General features: G+C 44.8%; 1 protein-coding gene across 2 annotated transcripts in view; it reads left to right on the forward strand.

The window, feature by feature from the left end:
* The window catches only part of SLC8A2 (solute carrier family 8 member A2), a 129,601-nt gene extending 103,251 nt beyond the window's left edge, over positions 1–26,350 (forward strand). Inside the window, exons 5-9 of one of the 2 annotated variants that reach the window (XM_044306555.1) lie at positions 1,705–1,722; positions 3,161–3,285; positions 12,386–12,485; positions 25,610–25,885; positions 25,974–26,350. In XM_044306555.1, coding sequence (XP_044162490.1) covers positions 1,705–1,722; positions 3,161–3,285; positions 12,386–12,485; positions 25,610–25,885; positions 25,974–26,350 — 896 coding nt within the window. The remainder of the gene's footprint in view (positions 1–1,704; positions 1,723–3,160; positions 3,286–12,385; positions 12,486–25,609; positions 25,886–25,973) is intronic. The other variant, XM_044306554.1, reaches the window with a different exon arrangement.
* Positions 26,351–27,749: the final 1,399 nt, after the last annotated feature.

Below are 27,749 nucleotides of genomic sequence, written 5' to 3' on the forward strand. Positions count from 1 at the left end.
CATTTTGGAGTAGCTTTTACCCACATGAAAATGAACCATTAAGTTCTTCGGGGGTGGGCCCAAGCCACCCTTGCTCCTCCTGCCTCCTGTCCCAGCCCCTTCCTCTCCTTCTTGATTGACAGGGCCAGGTGAGATGAGTATGCAGAAACCTGGCCCTGTTAATAAAGGAGAAGGAGGAAGAGGGATTTGCTTGCGCCCAATCTTACAGGTATACGGCTACTTTCACACCAGAGTTTTGGCTTTCCGTTTGTGCGATCCGTTCAGGGCTCTCAAAAGCGGTCCAAAACGGATCAGTTTTGCCCTAATGCATTCTGAATGGGAAAGGATCCGCTCAGGATGCATCAGTTTGCCTTCGTTCAGTCACCATTCCACTCTGGAGGCGGACACCAAAACACTGCCTGCAGCGTTTTGCTGTCCGCCTGACAAAGCGGAGCCAAACGGATCTGTCCTGGCACACAATGTAAGTCAATGGGGACGGATCCGTCTTGGCACACAATGTAAGTCAATGGGGACGGATCCGTCCTGGCACACAATTTAAGTCAATGGGGACAGATCCATCATGGCACACAATGTAAGTCAATGGGGACGGATCCGTCCTGGCACACAATGTAAGTCAATGGGGACGGATCCGTCTTGGCACACAATGTAAGTCAATGGGGACGGATCCGTCCTGGCACACAATTTAAGTCAATGGGGACAGATCCATCATGGCACACAATGTAAGTCAATGGGGACGGATCCGTCCTGGCACACAATGTAAGTCAATGGGGACGGATCCAATTTCTCTGACACAATCTGGCAGTAATAGAAAACAAATCTGTCCCCCATTGACTTTTAATGGTGTTCATGACGGATCCGTCATGGCTATAGAAGACATAATACAACTGGATCCGTTCAGGATCCGTTGTATTATGGTAACAAAAGTTTTTTGCAGATCCATGATGGATCCGCAAAAAACGCTAGTGTGAAAGTAGGCGTAGTAACAACTGTTAGTATGCATCCTTAGAATAAAATAAAGTCAAAATAAGGTCCATCAGCATCACTTAACCTGCTTGTTGACAGTTGCCCTGTGGGGGTATTGAATCTATCGTACAGTCAGGAAAAACATCTGCAATAGAGGCTGAAGTTTTGGGGGGATCTTACTTGCTGTGACTGTGTTGTATTTACTTCCTGAACTTGCCACTAGGGGGAGTGCACTGAACAGACTTATACAGCTCCCACTGAGTTCAGTACTTGTATAAAATCATATATAGCTAGCTCCCTCTAGTGGCGGCTTCGGGTAGTTATAATATTTCAGTTATGAAGTTAGGAAAAACAGATAAATTGAATTAATCGCACAGTAGTGTACTGGTGGACATTAATGTAAATACACAGGCAGGTCTATTGCTATGGGACTCTAGGATTTTTGTGCACGCCTCTGACAAATAGCAAAAGATTCAGCTGCATACTGTAGCAGTTTAAACAATGAGAAGAACATTGCAATTACTGTAATATAAAAATGCATATATTTCCCTTAAAAATCTAAATCCTTTGTGGGATAACATATGTAAAAAGGTAAAAATTAATGACGACTATATACCGTATATAGTGTGGGTACATATTACAGGGTGTATATGTGAGGTGCATGTGATGGGCAGTGGAGTATCTGCTTACTCTTGACATGTGACTTCAATTCTGTCTTCTCACTTTTTTCTTTCTCTCCAGCTCTGTTACTCAATCAGGGTAAGATCTTTTCTTTCTCTTTATTATTTTCCAATGCTGAGTAATTATCATATCCCCCAAAACTATTCCAGTCATCTGGCGTCTTATAGTCAGGAACTTCTGCTGGTCGGTTAGATGTCTGAGTAAAGTTCTTTGTTCACAAAGTTTAGTCAAAAGGTTTTGTCTCATGTCCATGTATATATAAGGCTGTGTTCTGAACGGGATTGTCCCTGATGTGTTAGCACAATGTTGAGGTGAAGCATTTCCCCATGTATGCCAGTGTTCACATTGGCTTGTTTCTCTATACCTTCCAATATTTGAAATGCCCAAGGAGGAACAATATCAGATTTTTTTTCACTAAGCCATGCCGCTAACTCCACCCAATGCCTATCTGATCCCGCCCAGTAACCTTTGTGCCCCCACACAGTAGTTATGTCCTTTTAGAGAACCCTTACAATAATTCTGCCCCCTTACAATTATGCTGCCCCCTTAGTGCTCCCCTTACAGTAGTGCTGCCCCCTTAGTGCTCCCCTTACAGTAGTGCTGCCCCATTACAATAGTGCTGCCACCTTAGTGCCCACCTTACAATAGTGCTGCCTCCTTAGCAACCCTTACAATAGTGCTGCCCCCTTAGTGCCTCTTACAGTAGTGCTGCCCTCTTAGTGCCCCTCATGATAGTGCTGCCCTCTTAGTGCCCCTCTAACAATGGTGTTGCCCCCTTAGCGACCCTTACAATAGTGCTGCCCTCTTAGTGCCCCCTTACAACAGTGCTGCCCCTTTGTTCCCCCATCACAATGGTGATGCCCCTGTAGTTTACATAAAAACTAAAAAGTAATACTCACCTAGCACTGTTCCCCTGATGAGCGGAGCACCTCATCTCCCGCCTGTGCTCTCTCCGGCTCAGCTCAGCATGCGTGATGATGTCAATGCGACATGCCTGCCTGCTGGAGGGCGCACAGGCTGGCGGATGTCGGAGCAGGGTGCTGACGGCTGCTTCACCATTGTATTGTGACTGTCCCGCCAGGTTAGAGACGGTTAGGAGGTATGTTAAGTTCACTTACCCCTATTGCTTCAACATTCAACTTTTTGTTAACAGTGTCCCCCAATGATAAGCTGATCACAGGCTGTCCTATTGCTAAAATACTCTGCAATCAGCTGTAATCTGTGGCAGAACCTGGCAGCACGTGTTCAGTTTCCCTGCAGCGCCACCACTGGGGAAACAAAGCATTACACAGCCCATATTAAGCAATCAGTGTAATACATGGACAAAGTCCTTTGAAGGGATGGCACCCCTCTTTTGTAAACTACAGAGTAGTTGGAAATGTGTTTTCAAACTAGAAAAACCCTCTAAGGATTTGCTTCCAGTAACGTCACAATGCTTATTTCAGTGCATATATAATGTCTCCTACTGTCATGCAAGTGATCTTGTGGTTCTAAGACGCCTTCTCTCTATGACCAGACGATGAAGACAAGAAACTTACCTCAGAGGAGGAGGAGGCTCGGAGGATTGCAGAGATGGGAAAGCCAATACTTGGGGAGCACTCCAAGATGGAGATCATTATTGAAGAGTCCTACGAATTCAAGGTAGTATCTATATGCTGTGGAGCACTGTCAACATCTGGTGTCTATTACTGGTGAATGTTCCTGTATACCAGGACACCAGAAAAAAATGTTATGGCTCCGCCATAGCCATTTTTGTGGTCATCCTCATTATTATTTATATCAAAGTGTGATTCTAATTAGGTGTTTGTTAACGCCGCCAAGTACCAATTACTCCAGAAAATTACATAAAAGTACCCCCAAGGCTGTGGCCATACACAGCATGAGTACAATACTAGTACGCAATGGAGATATGGTCTATACTTCCTGGAATACAGATACCACCAGTATTTAGAGGTCCATCTATTTCGAGGTCCTTCAGAATCCACTTATGTGCCTTCTCCTCGATTCCCTTAAGATACCTATAGAATTACACTCTGTTCACACTGCACCTGGAGAATGTATGTCAGAGGTATACCTCCCACAGAAACCTACAAAATATGACAAACTAGAGTCATACATCAAGAACATAGAGGACCAGCGTATGTAACTATAGCTTATAATGTGCACCGCTTAGTTGACAAATAATCTCAATGGCCAATTATTAAGTCACCAACAACTTGCAATATATACCATTGTCAGGCTCACGAGTTAGACTCAGGATGTGAGTTTAAAGGGTGAAACGGATTTTAACGTCAATCTCCCACTCTGCTACTTTGAGCCACAGGGTTATGCTAAATCTCCCCACCACTTGCCATAATAATTGGACAAGCTGCCACCACTTGCCATAATAATTGGACCAGCTGCCACCACTAGCTGCCACCACTTGTCATAATAATTGGACAAGCTGCCACCACTTGCCATAATAATTGGACAAGCTGCCACCACTAGCTGCCACCACTTGTCATAATAATTGGACAAGCTGCCACCACTAGCTGCCACCACTTGCCATAATAATTGGACAAGCTGCCACCACTAGCTGCCACCACTTGCCATAATAATTGGACAAGACGCCTTAAACAAGGTAATTCACAATTACCCACTTCAACCCACCGCTCTCTCTAGCGTTCACAGGGTTACTATACCAATATACACAACAAGACTTCCTCTGAGATCGTGAAATAATTTAGAACACAAGAAGGCTCTTATTAAAGTGAAGTTTTACTATCTAAAAGACAGTTTTATGAAAAAATAACATAAAATAAAAGAAACTAAACTTAATATGTTACGAGACGGTAGAAGTCCGATTGCCTGGGGGATAGCAGGAAAGTCGGCCAGTTCATCAAATGAGTTGTCCCCCAAAGAAATGACAAAGTTATAGGGACACACATACCTTAAGAAGGTCTGCTGATTCCCCCTCTAGCCCCCCCCCCCCACCTCTGATGTCAGGAAGAAGCTAATATGTATGCTAATGGACTTTTGCGACCAAGTTTTATGAGGTCAGTTCTTGGCTCAGAATCTGTCCACTAAGATAAATTTTCTTGTGGGCATCATAGCGACTTCATACCACTTTCATCCAACGGGTTTAAATGTTCCGCCTATGTGCATATCAAGCATTGAGGGATTAGAGACAGTACGTGGTGCATTCTTTAATTACCACCTCTACCAGAGCTTTGATTGAGGTGAATTTCACATAGGTGATGCCAGTAGACGGCCTAATTTCAATCCTGAGCAGCACAGGGCCAAGTTATACATTAGGTCTAGTATTTCTTTGATAAATCTTCATGGTATGGTTTTCAATACATGACCCCTCCTGCAGGTCATCCTCTACCTAACCTATTCAATGGCTCCACCAGGCCTAGGGGCTCTCAGGACATCTCAAATGCTACGAATATGTTTATGATGGGTAGTATGGAAATGATGGGAGTGATTTTGTTCTGCTCCCCTGGTTTTGTTTAGACAGATCTTGCGTTCTAGTTTTGGGAATAAGGCATCGATGATTTTATGGCCAGCCACAAGAATGTCAAGGGGGTTTTCTCTACTCAGATATCTACAAATTTTTGCTATCTGTATCACCAAAACCATATTTTTCACTTTATAAGATGCACCTAGGTTTTAGAGGAGGAAAATAGGCAAAAATATTTTTCATCAGACCTCAGATCAGACCCCCAATCTTCCCCAGACTCCCAAATCAGACCCCCAATCTTCTTCAGACCTCAGTTCAGACCCCATAATCTTCATCAGAACTCAATCAGACCCTCAATCTTTATCAGACCTCAGTTCAGAACCCCCAGTCTTCATCAGACCCCCAAATCAGACCCGCAATTATCAGAGCTCAGATCAGAACCCCTAATCAGACCCTCAATCTTTATCAGGTCTCAGATCAGATCCTCCAATCAGACCCCCAAATCTTCATCAGAGCTCAGATCAGTCCCCCAATCTTCATCAGACCCCAAAATCAGCCCCCCAATCTTTATCAGACCTCAGATCAGACCCCCCAATCAGACGCTCAATCTTCATCAGAACTCAGATCAGACAGTAAAATATAAACAACTTACCTCTCCTGCTCAGATGGTGCTGCAACTCTGCAGATCCAGCATGCTCTTCCTGCACTCACCGCTCCCTGGTCTTCTTCCAGGCATTGTGCTGCACTGTAAGGCCTCTTTCACACGGGCGTCATGTTTTTTGCCCGGATAAGAGGCGGGTGCGTTGCGGGAAAATGCGCTATTTTTCCGCGCGAGTGCAAAACATTGTCATGCGTTTTGCACTCGCGTGAGAAAAATCGCGCATGTTTGGTACCCAAACCCGAACTTCTTCACAGAAGTTCGGGCTTGGGATTGATGTTCTGAAGATTGTATTATTTTCCCTTATAACATGGTTATAAGGGAAAATAATAGCATTCTGAATACAGAATGCTTAGTATAATAGTCCTGGAAGGGTTAAAAATAATAAAAAAGTTAACTCACCTTCTCCTCTTGTTCGGGTAGATGCCGGTCTGTTCTTTAGCTGTGGGCTGAATGACCTGAGGTGACGTCAGATCACATGCTCCAATCAGCATGTGATCTGACATCACCACAGGTCCTTCAGCCCACAGCTAAAGAACAGACCGGCATCTACCCGAACAAGAGGAGAAGGTGAGTTAACTTTTTTTATTATTTTTAACCCTTCCAGCACTATTATACTAAGCATTCTGTATTCAGAATGCTATTATTTTCCCTTATAACCATGTTATAAGGGAAAATAATACAGTGAATAGACTGTCACCTAGAACCCATGCGTGAAAATCGCACCGCATCCGCACTTGCTTGCGGATGCATGCGATTTTCACGCAACCCCATTCATTTCTATAGGGCCTGCGTTCGTGAAAAACGCACAAAGAGGAGCATGCTGCGATTTTCACGCAACGCACAAGTGATGCGTGAAAATCACCGCTCGTGTGCACTGTCCCATAGAAATGAATGGGTCAGGATTCAGTGCGGGTGCAGTGCGTTCACCGCACGCATCGCACCCGCACGGAAAACTCGCCCGTGTGAAAGGGGCCTAAGGCTGAGTTCACACGGGCGAGATTTCCGCGCGGGTGCAATGCAGTAGGTGAACGCATTGCACCTGCACTGAATCCTGACCCATTCATTTCAATGGGGCTGTGCACATGAGCGTTTTTTTTCATGCATCAGTTCTGCAATGCTTTAAAATCGCAGCATGCTCTATATTCTGCGTTTTTCACGCAGCCCTGGCTCCATAGAAGTGAATGGGGCTGCGTTAATAACGCATTGCATCTGCAAGCAAGTGCGGATGCAATGCGTTTTTCACTGATGGTTGCTAGGAGATGTTGTTTGTAAACCTTCAGTTTTTTATCACGCGCGTGAAAAACGCATCAAAACGCATTGCACCCGCGCGGAAAAAACTGAACAACTAAACGCAATTGCAGCCAAAACTGACTGAACTTGCTTGCAAAATGGTGCGAGTTTAACTGAACGCACCCTGAACGCATCCGGACCAAATCTGTCACGCTCGTGTGAACTCAGCCTAACCTGACACAGCACACAGCATCAGGTCATGGTGTGTGCCTATAGTGTATGTCCTAATGCTATACGCAGTGAGGACACAGCACAGCGCAACACTCAGAAGAAGACCAGGGAGCAGTGAGTACAGCCAACGCTAGTAGCGCTACACTCACCACTCCCTGTGCCTCCTGCATACTAATGAGCACTTCAATAATGAAAGCTCTCATTAGTATTTCCCCTACTTTTGGCGGGGGAAAGTGCATCTTATAAAGCGAAAAATGCGGTATATATTCCTCTTAGGGTGCAAAACCATTCCATACGGCCAACAGTTAGATAACCATTCTTCTCCTTGGATTTTTATTACGAAGATTTCACCAGGATCAAATTTTAAGATGACTTTTAATTTATAGAACTTTCTTGCGTTGAACTAAGATTACACATTGAAATGTCATACAACTTGAAAAGCCATGTAACCAGGGATCGAATCCTGCCGCATAGAGGTCTCTCATCTGTCAACCATGCAGTTCCTTCTCCTGCAGCTTCATAATGATCACTTTCAGCAGTCATCCGTAAAGCGTTGTGACCAGATTAGCTGAAGGATTTATCTGCTTTTTGCTGTAGTAAACCCATAAAGAGGGGAAGAATGCTGTCTAATCCTTATTTAAGCCTAAGCGTATCTGCGGTGCTGCGGCAGCAGGAATGGTTTCTATATGAGCTGCATGCTATTGCTGCTGAGGTGGCATCCATCTGGGAGCGCTGGAGGGGTCTTGAAATCCCTTGTCTTATGATATGCTTTCTGGCTTTTATGTCACCAGATTGCACTACAGTCCATGTGACGTCCCGCGCAGCTAATCCTACAATGTTACTAATCCCATGGGATTAATGTAAAGTGAGGTCAGCGGGTAAGAGTTCACGTATAGCCCTTAATGGGTGTCCGACCCCTAACCATCTGAAATTATTCACCTATCCAGGGAATAGGTCTTCAATATCTGCATCAAGCTAAATGAAAAATTTCCCAGCAGCAGTAAATGTATAACAAACCAAGTCATACAAACCACCTCCAGGGTCAGGCTCCAATCCTGCAGCACTGATGTCATCGTCCTGGCTGCAGTGCTGACGTCTTGTACACACCACGGTCACTGTGCAGCCAATCAGTAGCCTCATGAATATATGGCAGGTGACTGCTGAGGCCTGTGATTGGCTGCCGTTGTGGTGTGTACGGGATGACACCACCGAAGCAACAGCAGGGGAGAAAAGTGGTAAGTACGGCTATGTTTTTTAGTACATTTACTGATGCTGGGAAACTTTTAATTGAATTTGGACAACCCCTTAAGTCCTCACGCAAAACCCTTTTTTTGTGTAGTCAGTCTTTTTCAGGGGCGGCATAGAATGCAGAAGTCAGGCCTCAGGTCGTACAATTTCGAGGGATGCTATTGGAACATAAAAAAACTGCCATATTGTGCTCAAATAATACTGCCAACTAGAGCTCAGATTATACAGCCATAAAAACATCAAATGATAAAATAGATAGATGCATAGATAGATAGATAAATAGATAGAATAAATATATATAGAAAGATAGATATAAGATAGAGTATAAATAGAAAGATATGAGATAGATATTAGATAGAATAATAGATGCATAGATATATCAGAAATATATATAGAAAGATAGATATAAGATATATAGACGCAAAAACACAAATGCAATCGCACACTGCAACCAGCACTCTGCCTTGCCTCTATGCTGGATGTTGAATGAGGCATTGGTGTACATTTTGGCCAAAGCGTAATAAGCCACTCACCACGTCAAGGTCGCCTCCATGAGCGGTCCCTAACACTAGTTCCTACCTGTTATGGGCCACGACAGCCACACAAAGTCCAGGGAGCGCAGGTACAGCATGCACGCCAAGCACACTCTGCTTTTGACTCCGTCCGGTGCCATTACAGCTTTCATCGATCCAGGGATGCAAGTACCAACATGCATGCTGAGCCCACTATATACTTCTCCTAGAGCCAAATGGCTACTGGTAGGTGCTATATAAGCAGACTCAGTTTTATACTGACTTTAAAACCAGCCTCCAGGGCAGACTAGCTGGACAGGTGTGCATGACTGCATGGAGATCACCACGCCTCCAATATATACTACAAAGAAAAAAATGTGGGGGGTTCAGTCCGCACAACCCCTAGCAGGTGCACATTGCTATGGCGAAATACAGATACAAACGCAAAAACACAAATGCAATCGCACTCTGCAACCAGCACTCTGCCCTGCCTCTATGCTGGATGTTGAATGAGGCATTAGTGCACATTTTGGCCAAAGCGTAATAAGCCACTCACTACGTCAAGGTCGCCTCTATGATAAGATATATAGAGTATAAATAGAAAGATATGAGTAGATAGAATAATAGATGCATAGATAGATAGATAGATAGATAGGAGAAATATATATAGAAAGATAGATAGATAGGTAGATAGAAGATAAAATAATAGATGCATAGATAGATAGATAGATAGATAGATAGATAGGAGAAATATATATAGAAAGATAGATAGATAGGTAGATAGAAGATAAAATAATAGATGCATAGATAGATAGATAGATAGATAGATAGATAGATAGATAATTGGAGGTTGTGGCAGTCGTGAATTTCCGATTGTAAGCTTCCATCTGGTTTTATATAGCCTTTATGTCTATTACTAAACGCTTTGCCTCATGTTCCCGTCTCCCCTCCATACTGGACGGTTAATTATTTATGTAGCCTATGGAAATGACCCACAGCGACTCTCTGGATACAATTACATCCATCGCAAATCTATGCCATATCCAAGGGCTATGAAAATAAATGACTGTTTACTCATTAGAACATGACTAATGGGACATAAAGATGGAAGCAAAGGACCTACATAGACCTGCACAGTCCCAGTGTAGGAAACCCTCGTTAAGATTAATTGATTTGTTTTATGGTTCTTTTTTCTGATTATTATTATTATTTTTTTGTTACTGCATTTATATCGTATCAAATGTTCCTCTGCAACTATACACATGGATGCCGGCTATGTCTTGACATTTGCAGGACGTGACCCTTGAGCGATATTCCCATAACGAGGTTGCACAGAGCTTGCGAGCAGATCGGAGATGGATTGTAGATGTTCTCCTCCAGCTCCTTAGCCATATATTATGTCCATGGAGCTCCTGCACCCGTCCTGGACTTCCCCATTTAGCAGATCTACAGAAGGACCTGTGGTTTGGCTTCCATGGCAGTACCACCACAATAGGGCTATGATGATGATGATGATGTATAGTCTTGTGTACACGCAGTCTTACCCTTCGGGCCTCGATGCGCTTAGCTGACTAATTCAACAGGGAGGAAAAAAAAGAAGGCATGACGCTTTGTCATGGGCCACCAATTTCCTAGCACTTATCAAATGGAGAGTCAAGAAAAAGGGGAGGAAGGTTGGGGGATCTCAAGGTTCAAATGTTCACATCACATACACTATGTTTGATGTATGTTTAGTAGGTAGACTGCGAAAGCTCCAGACGTACACACTAAACATATCCATGTCCAGCACCTACCTTTTCTCACAGTGGGACCCTATGGGTGATGGACACCACCGTATGACACCCACTAGAGGCATATGGTTTAACGAAGGGATGCTCAACCTGCAGCCCTCCAGCTGTTGTAAAACTACAACTCCCATCATGCCCTGCTGTAGGCTGATAGCTGTAGGCTGTCCAGGCATGCTGGGTGTTGTAGTTTTGCAACAGCTGGAGGGCCGCAGGTTGGGCATCCCTGTTTTATTGTATATGTTACACATGTCATGTGGACAGAGCCTAATTAGCAAGCATTGTAATATAATTAGAGATGATTTGGAATAAACCAGATTTTATTCCGAACTTCTCAAAAGCTTTGGCTTTCAGCAAATTCGAAGCTTTTGCATTTCTTTTAGGGAGAACCATTCAAAATAGTGTTTTACAGATGAGAAGGCGGCATCTGCCACCATCAAGGGATAATATTTGGACCATTTACTAATTTTAAAAAATCACTTAAAGGGGTTGTCTCACTTCAGCAAATGTCCTTTATTATGTAGAGGAAGTTAATACCAGGCACTTACTAATGTATTGTGATTGTCCATATTGCCTCCTTTGCTGGCTGGATTCATTTTTCCATCACATTATACACTGCTCGTTTCCATGGTTACGGCCACCCTAAAATCCAGCAGTGGTGGCCATTCTTGCACATTATAGGAAAAAGCACCAGCCTATGCGCGCATCCACGGTGGCAGCCACTAAAGAGGCTGGCGCTTTTTCCAATAGTGTGCAAGCATGACCACCACTGATGGGTTGAAGGGTGGTTGTAACCATGGAAACGAGCAGTGGATAATGTGAAGGAAAGGAAGCAATATGGAGAATCACAATATATTAGTAAGTGGCTTCTAAGAGAAGATTTGGCTGGTGGCAGTTGAAGGACAGAACTGAGCATGTGCGACCGCCTCAGTGAGGTGGACAGAGAAATAAGGAAAATAGCAAACATATTATTGAATAACTCAGTGGCTTTACAAAATTTTTGATTACATGCAATTACAAAAGTATCATAGATCTAGGCAATGGTTTGAAAAATGTAGAATATTTTTCGTGGGACAAGCCCTTCAAAGGGTTAAACAGGCTGTGCGTTACCGGTGGCTACCATCCAGTTCTATATGTCACTGTCACTTTGACATTATTAAGGCTGTCTTAGCAGTAAAGAGCTTGAAAAGTGTGTCATACATGACTTTAGTAAAATTGGGGGCACTTTATATTTGGATTACATTTATCGTACATCGCATAGGACATGTCAATCTCTATGTAACAACGCTAGAACCAGCCCTGTAACCAGTGTCAGACTACATTTAATTGAACCAAAGCAAATCCGATGGCCGACTCCACTGAATCGGGACCAAAACGAATTTGGAGGAATTTGCTCATCTGTAATAATAATGAACGTTTTCCGATGTTTTCTCCTATTTACTGCACTGGCATACATATGTTCACAAACGGCCGATTAGAACATGGGTGGTTGGTTGCGTTAGGAGGGGGCGTTATATCGTCTTTATATCGTAGCCTCTTATTAGGAAGTTTGCGCACAAAAAAAAAAAGCGGAAGGTCTCTTCAAATTTGATGAAGATTCGGCTTTATTCCAAATCTTCCTTTCTCCTTACAGAGCACAGTGGACAAACTTATAAAGAAGACAAACTTGGCACTGGTGATTGGCACCCATTCCTGGCGGGAGCAGTTCATGGAAGCCATCACCGTCAGTGCAGGTGAGTTGCATGATATTCATAGGTGAGGGCAGAGTAAGGGCGCATTCACACGACCGTAGAGTTTTGCGGATCTGCAAAACATAGATTACGGCCCGTGTGCATTCTGCAACTTTCGGACCGCACATGACAGCCACCATCATAGAAAATGCCTATTCTTGTCCGCAATTGCGGACAAGTATAGGACACGCTCTATATTTTTTGCGGGGCCGTGGAAAGGAGCTACGGATGCGGACAGCACACAGTGTGCTGTCTGCTTCTTTTCCGGCCCCATTAAAATGAATGGGTCCGCACCTGTTCAGCAAAATTGCAGAATGGATGCGGACTCATTCATACGGTCATGTGAATGAGCCCTATAGCTGAGAGCAGCTGGTGGAAGCTGAAGGGTTCTGAATAACAGCCATGACCCCCTCAGCTTAGAGTTGGGTGGTGGTCCTGCATACCTTCTATGAAAGCAGAACATGTGATTGCTACTAGGTGGGGGGTGGGGCCCAGCGCTAAACTCCTTCTCTGCCTGATATGAAAATACTGCACTTTCATGCAGCCACCACAAGGGGGAGCTCAGTACAAACAGATGATTGCAGCTTCCATTTCAGTCAATTTTACCTGCATAAATTCCTATATGCTGAGCTCCCCCTAGTGGTGGCTGCAGACAGACACCTTTGTAATGAAAGGGAAGCAGGAGATTTATCCATGTGTTTATGCCAGTTGTCTGGTGTGAATCCATTGAGATTGTCTTTTTTATCACAATTCTTTTTAATAAAAATTTTGTTTGCTTAATTAAAAAAAGGTAAATTGATCAGAAATCTCGAATGACTGATGCGTGAGTACTGGAAAACTGGATGGGGCAGGGGGCCCAGTTTGTTCTGCAGGGCCCTGGGAGACCTGTGTACAGCCCGCCGGTGTGTAGTCTGTTTGATGGTCACCTCCAATCTTAGTTTCCTTAGTAATCTTTACTTTTCCTTTCAGAAAAAATGAATCGTATAGGACATGTCAACGCTAGAACCAGCCCTGTACCCAGTGTCGGACTGGGGTACTGAGGGCCCACCAGTGTAACTGATTCTGGGGGCCCACCTTAGGGCTCCTGAACATTTTTTTTCCATGTCTGTACCATTCACTTCACTTCAATGGTGCCGCAAAAAAAAAATAAGATTACTCCGTGCGCATTCCGTGTCTGTATGTCTGCATGGCCGTTACGCAAAATGATAGAACATGTCCTATTATTGTCCACATTACAGACAAGGATAGGACGGTTCTATTAGAGGCCGGCTGCTCTGTTCCACATAATGTGGAATGCACACACCCGGTATCCATGTTTTGCGGTTCCGCAATTTAAAAACTGCAAAACATCCAACGGTCGTGTTCATGAGCCCTTAGGCCTCTCTCCCACGGACGTGTTCGCCCCGTTGCCGTATTGCGAACCACATTTGCGGATCCGCAATGCACGGGTGCCGTTCCGTGGGCATTCCGCATCACGGATGCAGACCCATTCACTTGAATGGGTCCGCGATCCGCTGCGGCTGCCCACAGACTGTGCTGGTGCATTGCGGCCCGCATTTTGTGGGCTGCAGCACGACCACGGGGCGCACACGCCAGTGGGAAAGAGGCCTTACAGTGATAACAGAAATATTAAAGATGAAGTATGATGGCGGACAGCGAAATGCAGAAACAACATACATGTGACACATGCAGCGCACACCAATCACTCATTGGACAGATGTGGGACACAAGACACTTATACATGGCTCACATGCTGCACATACACCACTGATACATAGAACATATATAGCACACACCAATCACACATAGGAAACAAGCAATGCACACACCAAGACATGTATGCCTTACCCTATTAAGTGTAGCACATTTAAAGGGATTGTCTCACATCAGCAATTGGCATTTATCATGTAGAGAAAGTTAATACAAGGCACTTACTAATGTATTGTGATTGTCCATATTGACTCTTTTCCATCACATTATACACAGCACGTGGTTATTACCACTATGTAATCCAGCAGCAGTGGCCATGCTTGCACACTATAGGTAAAGGTGTTGGCCTATGCGCACTTCCAGACTTTCCCTATAGGCCCCTTTCACACGGGCAAGAATTCTGCGCGGGTGCAATGCGTGAGGTGAACGCATTGCACCCGCACTGAATCCGGACCTATTCACTTCAATGGGGTTGTGCAGATGAGCGGTGATTTTCACGCATCACTTGTGCGTAGCCTGAAAATCGCAGCATATTCTATATTCTGCGTTTTTCACGCAACGCAGGCCCCATTGAAATGAATGGGGGTGCGTGAAAATCGCAAGCGTCCGCAAGCAAGTGCAAAAGCTATACGATTTTCACGCATGGTTGCTAGGAGATGATGTTAGTAAATTGATAAAAGTCTATTTACTGTATTATTTTCCCTTATCACATGGTTATAAGGGAAAATAATAGCATTCTTAATACAGAATGCTTACTAAAATGTTGCTTGAGGGGTTAAAATATAAAAACAATTAAGGTCGAGCATATGCCCTGCCTCTCCATCCATTCTCTATGGGGTCGCTGGAGATGGCAGAGCACAGCGCTGGCTTTTTCCAGTGGTCCCAATGAGAATAAATGGAGCAGCAGGGCATATGTGTAGCCTGTCACACCATAAAAAAGGGGGAACAGGACCCGTTCCTGGGATCAGTGGGAGTTGCAGAATTGGACCCCACTAATCATATAGTTATGCCCTATGGTGTGGAGAGGATAACTTGAAAACCTGCACAACCCCTTTAAATCCTCCACTACTCCACCACCAGTATCTCTTTACATGGTGGCAGTGATGCCTATAAATACGGAATATCATCACTGCCGCCATGAGGCAGGGTAATAGTGGAGATCTTGGAGCAGAGGTATTAGGGGGGCAACTGGAAAAGAGGCAATATTAGGGGTGCATTTTAGAGTGGGGGCATTGGGGGGCATCTTGAGCTGTGGTACTAATGGGGGTGCACCTAAAGCAGAGGCATTGGGGGGACCTAGGGCAGAGTCCCCCCCAATGCAACTCTGAACTCTGCAGAGAGCAGCACACATCTGTCAGCTCACTACTGTCACATATCTGTGAAATCAGCCCAGCACCGCAGAGGGGTCCTTCTCTCCAGCAGCCACAGTTTTCTGACAGCAGGGAGGGCAGGAGGATGGCCAGACATGTTCTCTCCTCCTTCACAGCCAGCAGCCCCAGAACTCTAGTAGATACTGCGGGGCCTCCTGTACAATGTACACTGGTAGGAGACTGCATCACTGTGCGATACTGCCACCTAGTGGCTACAATAATTATCTCTCCTGAGAAACAAGAGAAATAATTACTCCTCCGTCTTATCTCTGAGCGCAGAAGACTGGGGGCCTACCCAGGAATCCCCTGCCTCCCTAGTGGGCCAGTCCGTGCCTGCCTGTACCTCACATGGATCCAGAGATCTCCTTAATTGCTCTGCTAGATTTATTTCAAGCTGGCAGCCCAGGGGACATGTCCTTTTGCTGCAGCACAGGGGTAGTGTCCTTTCTGCTGCACCTCTCTTCTTATCACAGCTCAGAAAGCAGCTGAAGGACGGAACTGAGCACTAGAGATGTCCCGAACTATTCGCTGGCGAATAGTTCCCGGCGAACATAGCTTGTTCGCGTTCGCCACTGCGGGCGAACATATGCGATGTTCGGTCCGCCTCCTATACGTCATCATTGAGCAAACTTTGACCCTGTTCCTCACAGTCAGCAGACACATTCCAGCCAATCAGCAGCAGACCCTCCCTCCCAGGCCCTCCCACCGCCTATCAAAAAGCAAGGACAGCATCCATCTTAGATTAATTCTGAAGCTGCAGTGTCACAAAGTTGTAATCGCAATGCGATTAATACAGGTTATATTATTCGCATTGCGATTACAACTTTCTCAAATTCGACAGTACATTCTAGCATGGAGTCGTTCCCATGGTGATGGGGACGCTCCATGAGCACGGAAGGCGGCAGAAGCTCTAAGTTGAAATCGCAATGCGATTAATTCAAGTTCTATAAATCGCATTGCGATTTCAACAGAACTTCTGCCGACTTCCGTGCTCATGGAGAATCCCCATCACCATGGGAATGACACCATGCTAGAATGTACTGTCGGATTTGATAAAGTTGAAATCGCAATGCGATTAATTCAAGTTCTATAAATCGCATTGCGATTTCAACTTACCACACTCTGCGTCAACTACGTAATTTTCCATGGGAGTTTTGCCATGGATCCCCCTCCGGCATGCCACAGTCCAGGTGTTAGTCCCCTTGAAACAACTTTTCCATCACTATTGTGGCCACAAAGAGTCCCTGTGGGTTTTCAAATTCGCCTTCCTATTGATATCTATTGCGGTTCGCCCGGTTCGCACGTTCGCGAACATTTGCAGAAAGTCGCGTTTGCCGTTCGCGAACGGAAAATTTTATGTTCGCAACATCACTACTGAGCACATGCGTCCACCTCAGCGAGGTGGACAAAGAAATGAGAAACAAAGCAAACAGCAGGTGGCGCTATACAGATACATTTTATTGAATATCTCAGTGACTATACAAAATTTTTAATTACATGCAATTACAAACTTACTCAGATTCAAAAACTGCAGAATATATTTTGTGGGACATCTCCTTTAATGTAATGTAGAGGGATCCCTACACAATTGCGATCAACAATGAATATCTTGGATATCGATATCGAAGCCAATATTTCTATGCCAGGGCTGTAATACTGACATATTGCCAAGTAGCACTCCAGAGTGTAATGACATATGAGTGCATATTTCTCTAATGTGATATTTCAGCACAATCTTTCTTGCCATCTGTTCAGTGGGATTGTGATAAGTGTGAAGGGTGTCTTAGTAATGTTCCTCTCACAACAGTAAAGTCTCTCTCAGCCTTAAACAGCAAATACCTTACTGACTGACTCCAGTGCTCGGCCATGCAGATTCTGGATCTTCTAGTTCTTTCTTTCTCTGTTTCTCTGGAGTACCATGAAGTAGAGATGGCTTTCCTGATGCAAAGCTCTAAGGAGTAAGCACATGTAGCTCCTCTCACTTCCTCAGCTAACAGTAGAGAGAGCTAGGGGTGGACCCAAGTCCATCACCTAGCTTCCTACAAGGGCATATTCAGGATTGTTAACCCTGACTGACCCATACAGAGCTATACTCGGTTATACAATACATCAAAACATTATACAACAAGAAACAATTTGCAAGTACCCTATTCTGGGTTACTACATCCTTATATTAACATCTATATACATTAAAAAGCGTTCCTTCCCGAATATATTACATCGTATTAACCTATCATTAATTCCTAACGTATTTCTTCAGTTCTAGCAGTACACATCACTACACACTCTCTTAGCTAAAAATAAAACCACCCATCCAGATTAATTATATCGAGCTCAATAATAAAATAATTAATCCTAAATTCCTATTTTATGAACGAAATGAGGATTTCAATAGAGACCTGGCAGAGAATATACGTCACAGGAGGCCCACACCACGTGACCTAAATAAACCAATCCACGACTGCCAGGAAGAGGTGTTACCCTAAATATGGAGATAGTAGCAACCAAGTACCAGAAGTCTCCAAAACTCATGTCCTCATATCATTAGGGTCCAAACAAAGCACGATAACATATACAATGTCTCTACAATCTAACAAACTAATTGCACCCGCCAGAAAAAGAAACATACAAAGAACTTAAAAGAGCCCCTATAGGCAACGGGGGTGTTGCCGTTACACCTAGAGGCTCTGCACTCTCTGCAAATGCCGTGCCCTCTGCACTTTATCTGACAGGTCCAGGTGTGATGACTGCCTAGCCCTGTCAATCAAAGGGCAGAGGACGCAGCACAGAACCTCTAGGTGTAATGGTAACGCCCCCGTTGCTCCTAGAAGCTCATTTGCATATACACTACGTGCAGAATTATTAGGCAAATGAGTATTTTGTCCAGCAGAAGTACCCTGTTTATTCATTAAGTAACTAAATTTAATAGGTAATTTCAGAATTTACATATACACAGACAAAACAGTTCTATGCGAATGATCCATGTAGAGGCCAAAAAATGAATACCTAAGATACAGGTATACACGGCGGAAGGCCGGGGAAGGTTATCCCTAGTACTGATTCCCTAATCTGGTCCTCTGCCCAGGGACGTCTCCTGATGGTGGGGGCGCCCTGTCCCCGTACCTACACTCCAACTCCTAACTATCCCTGGTGAGGTGAGTGGTGGAGTGGGACGATATAAGTGGTGTCTAACATGGAAAACAAGCACAGAAAAAAAGGATTAGTTGCAAAGGTGTCCACTGTATACTGCCCTCGTGGCATAACCAGGAGGTACAGGGCACACCTAGAAGATAAAATATACAAACAAAACGCACAATTAGGTATAGGTATATTAAGATAAGTATAGATAACCTACAAACCCCGACGCGTTTCACCCATACGGAGGGTTCATCAGGGGGTTACGTGTAGTAGGTATGCAAAAGATAACGGGACCATTGCCAATGGTTATGGCCGCCCCAGTTCAGTGATGCGTGTGTGCATATATAACAGGAATAAACAATCCTTTATGACACTGCAGACCCACAATAATGAAACAATTGCCTTAATGGCAGTTTACATACGTTTAGGCAGCGTGGTGAGTGAACTCGACTACCAACATGCACACTGAGAAAATAAGTAGACAATTAGGACCCAGGTTAGTTCAGGTAGGATAACAAACGATAGATGCCATAATGCTGAGTGTTGAATGTACATAGATACCTGAGGTAGGCAATAAGATATTGCACTAGGTCGTTCCTGGGGAGGCTCATAGATAAGAGCATATATAACTGGCTGAAGTGCAGCACGAATGGTATACGTGCCCCAGTTTTTTGTCACCCAGGATGCCGGGCTAACCACCCAGAGGATACCTAAAAAATATATATTGTATGTACCTCAACATACACTCAGGGCTAAACATATATTGCAGATAGTAAAAAGACAAATGTCAGCTACTTACATGGTGTGGTCAGTGGTGTGGAATGATGGGTCTGAGGTGGTGATCCTCAGTTTAGCCCTCCCTTTTAAGCTCACTAATGCCCATACCCAGGTGGATAGCTAATTAATTAGGTGTGGCCAAAGAAGAGGGGCATGCCCAGGGGAGGCGTGCTCATTAGTGAAATTGTGTACATAGTCGGCGAAAGATGGAGGTGCCCCATGCTGTCCCAAGTTGTTAGTAATCGGACAGCATGTGTGCTTGGCCCGCACGCCGGCATGCGTGTCAGCATAGGACCGCATACCGGAAGTGACGTACATGTAGTCACCATCAAACCGGAAGTGCGGTGTGTGCGTGTCAGCTTGACACGCATACTACCGCTGATGGATATCTAATGATGATGCGCCGGAATAAAGGCTGTATTGGTGTAGGGAGACTTAACATGTGTGAATGGAAGTGCCCAATGCTATCATACATTGTTAGTGATCGGCCGGTATGTGTGTTCTGGCCCGCATGCCGGTATGCGTGTCAGCGTGGACCGCATACCGGAAGTGACGTACAGGTATTCACCATCAAACCGGAAGTGCGGTGTGTGCGTGTCAGCTTGACACGCACACTACCGCTGATACCTGTCAGATGATGATGCGCCGGATACGAGGCTGTCCTGGTGTATGGAGACTAAACATGTATGAAAGGTCATACAGTACACTTACATGATTGGGGATAATCAGTGGTCCGGTTGGGCCAGGCCACAAAGGTTGGAGGTGATGGGCAGAATTCGGGGACATATATAGGGTGGGGCATGAGGAATTCCGTGCCACAATAGATACACACAGAGCTGTTACTGTACATGTATAAAACTACTGAAGTACAAAAAGATATATATATAGAGCTCCCTTAAGGATAACAGGGAAGCCCCATAAGGGGTATGTCACTGTAAAATGACATCCCATTAAATGTAACGTTCGGGTACTTTGCGTACCCAGGCTAAACGCCAGGGAATTAGAGATATTACTGAGGTCGGAATTGCAGGGGGGATGACCACCTGATAAGGGAGACCCCGCTAACAAGGCCAGAGCAGCGAAGCAAGGGGAAGTTCATGACAGAATGGAGGTCACCATTCATGTCATAGGGTAAAAAGAGAGAATGAGGAGTTATAGAAAGCACGAAAAAGTCAACCGCTCATTAAGTCCTCGGGGTGATTGGGAGCGAAATCTGTAAATCCACTCGCTCTCCTTCTGTAGGATACGTCTGTCCAAATCACCACCTCTAGGAGAGGGGGATATCAGTTCGAGGACCGTGAAGCGGAGACAAGAGGGATCACTACCATGACAGTCATTTACATGAGTAGCCACGGGTGTGGGCTCTTTTTTGATGACGTCATTTACGTGTTCTAGGATTCTTCTCCTAAACTCACGTATCGTCTTGCCAACGTAATCCATAGGGCATGGGCACTGGCAGAGGTACACCAGCCCACTGGATAGGCAATTGACAAAGTCCCGGACCTGGAACGTTTGACCAGTGACCGAACAGGTGACTGACTTAGTGGTTCGGATATACTGGCATGCCTTACACCGACCGCATTTAAATATACCGATGGGTTTCCGGTTAAGCCAAGAGTCAGCCTTCTTAGGTGGTGAAAAATGGCTGTGAACCAGACGGTCCCTAAGGCTCCTACCTCGCCTATAGGAGACCGATGGATATTTGCTTATGATATCTGAAATATCAGCATCCATTTGTAGGATCGGCCAGTATTTCTGTAGGATTTCTCTGGTTTCACGGTTGGCGGCATCGAAATTGGCAATGATACGTGCCGGTTGAGGATCATCAGAGGTACGTCTTCTAGGTACCAGGAGTTCAGTCCGTGGTCTAGTGGATGCTTTCTGAAAAGCCTCCCGAAGAATGCCCTTCGGATACCCCCTTGCCAAAAATCTTCCTTGAAGCTTCCCGGCCTCCTGAAAAAAGGAGGAGTCATTAGAGCAATTTCTCCTCACTCTTAAGTATTGCCCCTTGGGTATACCTCGTCTGAGAGGGGCGGGGTGATAGCTGCTCCAATGGAGAAGGGAGTTGGTGGCCGTGCTCTTACGATAGATATTTGTTGAAAGGTTTTCACCCACCTTAGTGACCCTTACATCTAGGAAGGAAATGGATTCATAATCCCATTCACATGTGAATTTAAGACCCACAGTATTAGCATTAAGGTCCGTGACAAATCGTTTGAAGCTGACGGGATCACCCTTCCAGACTATAAACACATCGTCTATAAACCTGGTCCAAAATTGGATGTAGTCAGCCCACCAGACGATGTGGTCCGGGAAAACATGCGTGTCCTCCCACCAGCCCAGGAAGAGGTTGGCGTATGACGGAGCACAGGGACTGCCCATCGCCGTCCCCCTGAGCTGGTGGTAAAACCGTGCATTGAACAGAAAGTAATTGTGGTTAAGAGTGAACGTCAAGAGTTCACGGATGAAAGCATTATGCAGAGAACAGTGGGTCCCTCTGGTTTTGAGATAGTGATCCACCGCCCTTACCCCATGCTCATGTGGTATAGAGCTATACAGAGCCTCGACGTCTATACTGCCGAGGATGCACGCTGGATCCAGATTCAAGGTATTAATTTTATTGAGGAAGTCCATCGTGTCCCTCGTGTATGCGGGGAGGGACACGACGAACTCCCTCAGAATCTGGTCCAGATAAATGCCACTATTTTGTGTCAGGCAGTTGACGCCTGACACAATAGGACGTCCTTTTAAAGGGGAGGTACCCTTGTGTACTTTGGGTAGGCCATAGAATGTAGCGACCAAGGGTTTCACTGGTAGTAAAAATGTGTATTCAGTGGTGCTAATGACCTTTTTCTGTAGACCCGTGATCAAGATGTTTTTGAGTTTACTCAAGTACAGAGCAGTAGGATTGTTCTGCAGTACCTCATACCCCTCCCTGTCTTTAAGGAGGTCCAGGCACATATTTTTATATAATGCGGAGTCAAGGATGACAAGATTGCCACCCTTGTCTGATGGCTTAATCACGATCGTGCTATCCCTCTCCAGTGACCTAAGTGCCTCCATCTCTGCCACTGAGAGATTGAAGGACCTGGGTCTCACATATCCCAGCTGGTCAAGATCTCGTGTGACCAGCTGGAGGAAGATGTCAATATGTTCTGAACTCGATGGAGGCGGCATTCTACTGCTTTTGGGCCGTAGCTTAGTGAACGGGCCTGTGCCCGGGATGCTATTGTGCTCACTGTTGAGATCCACAAGGTCCTGCAGACCTTCATAGTCAGTCTCTTCCAAGCCCAATCTTCGGCACGTGTCCTTGTTAGAGTTCTTAAAGAACTTGTGCCATTTTAACCTTCTGCAGAAGAGATGGAGGTCCTTAATCCAGGCAAAGGTACTGAAGTCCGTGGTGGGTACGAATGACAGTCCCCGCCTGAGGACCCCCATCTCCTCAGCACGAAGTATACGGGCAGAGAGATTAATGATTTGGAGGTCATCTGCAGGTTCTTTATTCAACGATTTTTCCGAAGTGAATAAGGGAACCCTTCTTTCTCTAAAAAAGAGGAAGAGGATGAGGAAGAGGCACAAGCAGCGAGAGCTGGCGGCTGCTGGGATGGAGCGTTTTAAGAGGGGCCAGGGGGAGGGGGCGGCTGGTATTCGGGGGGAGGGTGTTGATGCCCATAACCCCGATAGCTTCCGCTCCTGCCTCGATGGCTGCCTTGTCCTGACCATCGCCGACCACCCTGTCGTCTGGGGTCGGAACGACCGCGATTCGAGGGTGCGTATCGTGGTTTAGGTCGAGAGTCAGTGTCAGAAGTGTCCACGTCTGAAGACGAGATTTCAGATTCGGACGGCTGATTCTGTGTAGCAGTATATGCCCGATTTTCTCTAAAGTCGCCTAAATCTCGCACAAATTGCTTGTGCTTGCGTTCCTTTATGAGTGATTGGAACCTCACAACAGCTGATTGTAAGGATGCCTCCCTTCTGGAAAAGTCAGGGTCTTCCTTCAGTTTAAGAGCCGTATCTATTTGTTCCTTCAATTTCTTGGAGGTTTTTTCAAATAATACTCTCTCTTCGTCCAATAGTAGCTTCATAAGGGACAATTAATACCCCGTCTTAGTATAAGCTCGCTATCTGCATTGCTGGACTTTTACAAATGAGTATTTTGACCACATCATCCTCTTTATGCATGTTGTCTTACTCCAAGCTGTATAGGCTCGAAAGCCTACTACCAATTAAGCATATTAGGTGATGTGCATCTCTGTAATGAGAAGGGGTGTGGTCTAATGACATCAACACCCTATATCAGGTGTGCATAATTATTAGGCAACTTCCTTTCCTTTGGCAAAATGGGTCAAAAGAAGGACTTGACAGGCTCAGAAAAGTCAAAAATAGTGAGATATCTTGCAGAGGGATGCAGCACTCTTAAAATTGCAAAGCTTCTGAAGCGTGATCATCGAACAATCAAGCATTTCATTCAAAATAGTCAACAGGGTCGCAAGAAGCGTGTGGAAAAACCAAGGCGCAAAATAACTGCCCATGAACTGAGAAAAGTCAAGCGTGCAGCTGCCAAGATGCCACTTGCCACCAGTTTGGCCATATTTCAGAGCTGCAACATCACTGGAGTGCCCAAAAGCACAAGGTGTGCAATACTCAGAGACATGGCCAAGGTAAGAAAGGCTGAAAGACGACCACCACTGAACAAGACACACAAGCTGAAACGTCAAGACTGGGCCAAGAAATATCTCAAGACTGATTTTTCTAAGGTTTTATGGACTGATGAAATGAGAGTGAGTCTTGATGGGCCAGATGGCTGGATTGGTAAAGGGCAGAGAGCTCCAGTCCGACTCAGACGCCAGCAAGGTGGAGGTGGAGTACTGGTTTGGGCTGGTATCATCAAAGATGAGCTTGTGGGGCCTTTTTGGGTTGAGGATGGAGTCAAGCTCAACTCCCAGTCCTACTGCCAGTTTCTGGAAGACACCTTCTTCAAGCAGTGGTACAGGAAGAAGTCTGCAAGGTAAGAAAAACATGATTTTCATGCAGGACAATGCTCCATCACACGCGTCCAAGTACTCCACAACGTGGCTGGCAAGAAAGGGTATAAAAGAAGAAAATCTAATGACATGGCCTCCTTGTTCACCTGATCTGAACCCCATTGAGAACCTGTGGTCCATCATCAAATGTGAGATTTACAAGGAGGGAAAACAGTACACCTCTCTGAACAGTGTCTGGGAGGCTGTGGTTGCTGCTGCACGCAATGTTGATGGTGAACAGATCAAAACACTGACAGAATCCATGGATGGCAGGCTTTTGAGTGTCCTTGCAAAGAAAGGTGGCTATATTGGTCACTGATTTGTTTTTGTTTTGTTTTTGAATGTCAGAAATGTTTATTTGTGAATGTTGAGATGTTATATTGGTTTCACTGGTAAAAATAAATAATTGAAATGGGTATATATTTGTTTTTTGTTAAGTTGCCTAATAATTATGCACAGTAATAGTCACCTGCACACACAGATATCCCCCTAAAATAGCTAAAACTAAAAACAAACTAAAAACTACTTCCAAAAATATTAAGCTTTGATATTAATGAGTTTTTTGGGTTCATTGAGAACATGGTTGTTGTTCAATAATAAAATTAATCCTCAAAAATACAACTTGCCTAATAATTCTGCACTCCCTGTAGTAAAACATCATTTTTCTCAGCAATGCGGACACATATGAACATGGGACCAACACAGATGCCTTCAGCTGCCAAGCGCACATGCAACAGGTCAGCCAGTGTCATAGGGACAAATCTGCTGACAGATGGGCTTTAAATCTCCTTCCACCCTTAGCTTCCTTACATGATTTACGTTTATGACATCTATAAAACAGGGATATGAAGTCAGCCTTAGTCTGGTGAGGAAGAGTTTAGACCACACATAGACTACCTACTGTACACCTGTCCATAGGATAGCCAGGCAGTATTCAAAAAGGGTTACCAGACTAGACAATATCCACACTACCCCAGGTTTTCATGATGAGAAGATTCAGGCATACGAAGACTGAACTTGGATCTTATTTCTTAGTTTGATTTAAGAAGTCTGTGTATATGGTCTATAATGGTCCTGGCTGACAACACGTCTCCCTTTCATTTCCTAGGTGATGAAGAGGAGGAAGATGATGGAAGAGACGAAAGACTGCCTTCCTGTTTTGATTACGTCATGCACTTCCTGACAGTCTTCTGGAAAGTTCTGTTCGCCTTTGTGCCCCCTACAGAATACTGGAATGGGTGGGCCTGCTTCTTTGTCTGCATCTGCATTGTTGGGTTTCTCACTGCGGTCATTGGTGACCTCGCCTCACATTTCGGCTGCACCGTAGGACTGAAGGACTCAGTCACAGCTGTGGTGTTTGTGGCACTTGGGACATCTATCCCTGGTAAGGAATACATTATCCACAGAATTAGTAGTGGTATATTAGGGGTTAATGCAGAGCTCCGTCATTCTAATTTTGCTATCTTTTGCAGATACATTTGCAAGTAAGGTGGCTGCAACACAGGACCAGTATGCAGATGCCTGCATCGGCAATGTGACGGGCAGCAACGCAGTGAATGTCTTCTTGGGCATTGGAGTGGCCTGGTCTGTAGCTGCAATTTACTGGGCCATCCAAGGAAAAGACTTTGTGGTGAATGCGGGGTCATTAGCCTTTTCGGTCACACTCTTCACCATTTTTGCATTCATCAATATCGGTGTCCTCTTATACCGTCGTAGACCCCATATAGGAGGGGAGCTTGGAGGGTCTCGACTCTCCAAGACACTCACTGCCATTCTTTTCTTAGGCTTGTGGTTTCTCTACATATTGTTCTCTAGCCTGGAAGCCTACTGCCATATCAAGGGCTTCTAAGGGGAAAGCGAAGACACAACAAGTGGCTCTCGTGTAGAACTCAAACATTCCATGGGCTGAACTCACATACGTTGTGAGATGTTTCATTAGGGTGAAGCTGAGGGCAAAAAAAAAAAAAGGATAACTTATTTATTTTTGTAATTTTTTTTCCATTTTGGGTCTCTTCATCAATTTTTGGGTAAAGTAGCACAATTTTTGCAACAAAAAAAAGAGGGGCATTAGACAGTCCCATATGTCAAGTTGGTTTCAACTCATAGATTGGGTTACAGAGGTTGTGCCGAGGCTCACAGTCTCTAGCTACTTCCAAACAAGTAACTTCTAAAGGTGTTTGTTGAGAGTTTTACTCAAATTACAAGTGACAGCAAATAGACTTCTATCCATGTTCTCCAGTGTCATGTTATCCGTTGTGGTCCTGAGGAACCCATCCTCTATACATAATAAAAGTGGTTTGTGGGCCTAACCAACCTTCATGAAAGCGGACCCTACCAGATACTGATGAGACTGAAGTATTTGGCACTTTGTGGCTCTCGGATCAGTTCCGTCACTAGTTTCCAGTGAATGGCGAGTTGAACATTGGAATAGTCACCAATATGGCTGCCTCAAATACTTCTTTCAATGGAAAGTATGTTGTAAGCCACAACTCCCATGTAGGTCTTACTACTGGAGAGACAACGGATGGGACTTTGTAGCCCAGTAACAAGCACTGGTGCTATTTTATCTGATGTCAGCCCTGGCGGTCTAGTGAAACAAGGATACCATTAACAAGATAATGAGGTTCTTGGTTGACCAACTCAGATTCATGCATTTCCATCATTTTGGTGGACTCTATTTACCGTAGTGAGATGGTCATAGTAACAATTACAGTGTTCAGTATGAAACCTGAATGGTGCATAAAGATCGGGGAGAAGCTTATATTCGGAGAGCCAGTTTACTTTTTCAGTGACTTTCTGGAAGGAACAGTAGAGGGCATTTTAGTTTAGTGGTCTATAGTGACACAAAAAATGTCCAGACCTTCTTATATTCCGTATATATGATGCTCCACCTAGTCCACTTTGGTCATATATTATGTATAGTTTAAGAACATTATTGGCAGTTCCCAGGCTTTACTGGAAATGGTTCCTCAATTACCACCTGTCGAGGTCAGGTCAATTAGTCCGTTCAACATTGGCTTAAAGCTGAAGATATGGTGGAGAGAGAGACCTCATCCCTCTGATATTAGCCTGGTGAAAAAACTCAGTCCATACCTCATGTTGAACTTGTCTGTCGCCTATGGGAAAGCATCTTCCCTACATTACATGTAGTACCTAATACCATAGTAGTTACCTATGAGTAGTAGAAGAACCTATAAATTTTCAGCTTCCACTGCCCTTATTGTCCATAGGTACTATCAGACTGAAGT

The sequence above is a fragment of the Bufo gargarizans genome, chromosome 9, assembly GCF_014858855.1.
Source record: "Bufo gargarizans isolate SCDJY-AF-19 chromosome 9, ASM1485885v1, whole genome shotgun sequence".
Taxonomy (NCBI): domain Eukaryota; kingdom Metazoa; phylum Chordata; class Amphibia; order Anura; family Bufonidae; genus Bufo; species Bufo gargarizans.